This window comes from Choristoneura fumiferana, chromosome 21, assembly GCF_025370935.1.
Source record: "Choristoneura fumiferana chromosome 21, NRCan_CFum_1, whole genome shotgun sequence".
In the NCBI taxonomy this organism is placed as follows: Eukaryota; Metazoa; Arthropoda; class Insecta; order Lepidoptera; family Tortricidae; genus Choristoneura; species Choristoneura fumiferana.
In genome coordinates, this window is record NC_133492.1 from 10,375,613 (window position 1) to 10,378,414 (window position 2,802).

The 2,802-nt window shown below is 61.8% G+C and overlaps 1 protein-coding gene across 1 annotated transcript; it reads right to left on the bottom strand.

Annotated features, from left to right (window-relative positions):
- Positions 1–1,938: 1,938 nt before the first annotated feature.
- On the bottom strand, positions 1,939–2,637 carry LOC141439815 (glycerol-3-phosphate acyltransferase 3-like). Its single transcript, XM_074104192.1, has one exon. The coding sequence runs from the start codon at positions 2,325–2,327 to the stop codon at positions 2,163–2,165; it is 165 nt and encodes a 54-aa protein (XP_073960293.1). The 5' UTR covers positions 2,328–2,637; the 3' UTR covers positions 1,939–2,162.
- Positions 2,638–2,802: the final 165 nt, after the last annotated feature.

Sequence of the window (2,802 nt, forward strand, 5' to 3'; positions counted from 1 at the left end):
GTTATTAGGGTTACGTATTACAAAAGGAAAAACCGGCCAAGAGCGTGTCGTACACGTCCAAAATAGGGTTCGTAGCTATTACGAAAAAAATAAGTAATATTTTTCTAAGAGTTTCGTATTTCATACGGAATCTTCAAGTTTAGGTATATTTTATACCTTAGGCTGCAATTTACTCATAAACTACTCATAATTCTCAACCAAACTTAGCCGTTATAGTTTTCCTTGAAAGTTGATATACTTAATACCATCTTGAATTTTTTCAAATTTTTCCACCCACGTTTAGATTTTGAGGGGGGGGGACGTTCGATTAAAAATGAAAATTTTCACTTTAAAGTTGAATATTCGCAAATAAATCACTGAATCGAAAATCTTCTTAGCAAACCCTAATGGTTTTAAAAGACCTATCCAACAATACCCCACACTGTAGGGTGGATGAGAAAAAAAAACCAAAGGAGCCGGCCCGGAGCCGCGTCACTCACCACTGGAGGTCGACGAGCCCGCCGCGCGCCGCGATGCGCGCTTGACGCGGTTGGCGAAGGCGACGGCGTGCTCTGTGTCGCCGGCGCGTGTAACACCACCGGAGCCGGCGGAGCCGCGTCACTCACCACTGGAGGTCGACGAGCCCGCCGCGGGCGCGATGCGCGCCTTGACGCGGTTGGCGAAGGCGACGGCGTGCTCGGTGTCGCCGCGCGCGTGTAACACACCACCGGAGCCGGCCGGAGCCGCGTCACTCACCACTGGAGGTCGACGAGCCCGCGCGCGCCGCGATGCGCGCCTTGACGCGGTTGGCGAAGGCGACGGCGTGCTCGGTGTCGCCGCGCGCGGTAACACACACCGGAGCCGGCCGGAGCCGGTCACTCACCACTGGAGGTCGACGAGCCCGCCGCGGGCGCGATGCGCGCCTTGACGCGGTTGCGAAGGCGACGGCGTGCTCGGTGTCGCCGCGCGCGTGTAACACACCACCGGAGCCGGCCGGAGCCGCGTCACTCACCACTGGAGGTCGACGAGCCCGCCGCCGCCGCGATGCGCGCCTTGACGCGGTTGGCGAAGGCGACGGCGTGCTCGGTGTCGCCGCGCGCGTGTAACACACCACCGGAGCCGGCGGAGCCGCGTCACTCACCACTGGAGGTCGACGAGCCGCCGCGGGCCGCGATGCGCGCCTTGACGCGGTTGGGAAGGCGACGGCGTGCTCGGTGTCGCCGCGCGCGTGTAACACACCACCGGAGCCGGCCGGAGCCGCGTCCTCACCACTGGAGGTCGACGAGCCCGCCCGGGGCCGCGATGCGCGCCTTGACGCGGTTGGCGAAGGCGACGGCGTGCTCGGTGTCGGCGCGCGTGTAACAACACCACCGGAGCCGGCCGGAGCCGCGTCACTCACCACTGGAGGTCGACGAGCCCGCCGCGCCGCGATGCGCGCCTTGACGCGGTTGGCGAAGGCGACGGCGTGCTCGGTGTCCCCGCGCGCGTGTAACACACCACCGGAGCCGGCCGGAGCCGCGTCACTCACCACTGGAGGTCGACGAGCCCGCCGCGCGCCGCGATGCGCGCCTTGACGCGGTTGGCGAAGGCGACGGCGTGCTCGGTGTCCCCGCGCGCGTGTAACACAACCACCGGAGCCGGCCGGAGCCGCGGTCACTCACCACTGGAGGTCGACGAGCCCGCCGCGCGCCGCGATGCGCGCCTTGACGCGGTTGGCGAAGGCGACGGCGTGCTCGGTGTCCCCGCGCGCGTGTAACACACCACCGGAGCCGGCCGGAGCCGCGTCCTCACCACTGGAGGTCGACGAGCCCGCGCGCGCCGCGATGCGCGCCTTGACCGCGGTTGGCGAAGGCGACGGCGTGCTCGGTGTCCCGCGCGCGTGTAACACACCACCGGAGCCGGCCGGAGCCGCGTCATCACCACTGGAGGTCGACGAGCCCGCCCGCGCCCGCCGCGATGCGCGCCTTGACGCGGTTGGCGAAGGCGACGGCGTGCTCGGTGTCCCCGCGCGCGTGTAACACACCACCGGAGCCGGCCGGAGCCGCGTCACTCACCACTGGAGGTCGACGAGCCCGCCGCGCGCCGCGATGCGCGCCTTGACGCGGTTGGCGAAGGCGACGGCGTGCTCGTGGTGTCCCCGCGCGCGTGTAACACACCACCGGAGCCGGCCGGAGCCGCGTCACTCACCACTGGAGGTCGACGAGCCCGCCGCGCGCCGCGATGCGCGCCTTGACGCGGTTGGCGAAGGCGACGGCGTGCTCGGTGTCCCCGCGGCGCATGGGCGGGAGGTACCACACGTCGCAGACGATGGCCCACGACGACATCATGTTCAGCAAGTAGTGCAGCATGCCGTAGCGGGAGCTGTTCCAGAACGCTTCGCCGAAACGGGGGTCGTATCTGGAAGGGGCAAACTGATATCTCAGGGCAGGGTTTCTCAAAGTGGGCTATTCGACGGTAGGGGGTTCGCGACAAGGTTTACGTGATGGTGGCTGCAAGACTGGCAAGATGATTAAGATTGCTTTTTGGAGTATTTTTGTATTTTTTAACTCCAAATTTGTTACTTATTTGTTTGTTATTTGTTGTTGTTTGTTTCAGTTTGTATTTTCGTTGGCAAGATGATTCTTACCTATATTTGTTACCCTTTATTGAAATAAATAATATACACTACCTATATTATGATGATGTTTGAAATAAAAATAAACTTAGTTTCTCCAACAGTCAATTTATTACTTTCTTTGGGGGGGAGGTAGGGGTTCGCTGTCGTCTAGAAACTTTAACAGGGGTACGTGGAGCCATAAGTTTGAGAAACCCTGTCTAAGGGCA

Excerpts from the sequence above, each read along its gene's own strand:
- LOC141439815 (XM_074104192.1), bottom strand. The coding sequence starts at position 2,327 with ATGCTGCACTACTTGCTGAACATGATGTCGTCGTGGGCCATCGTCTGC.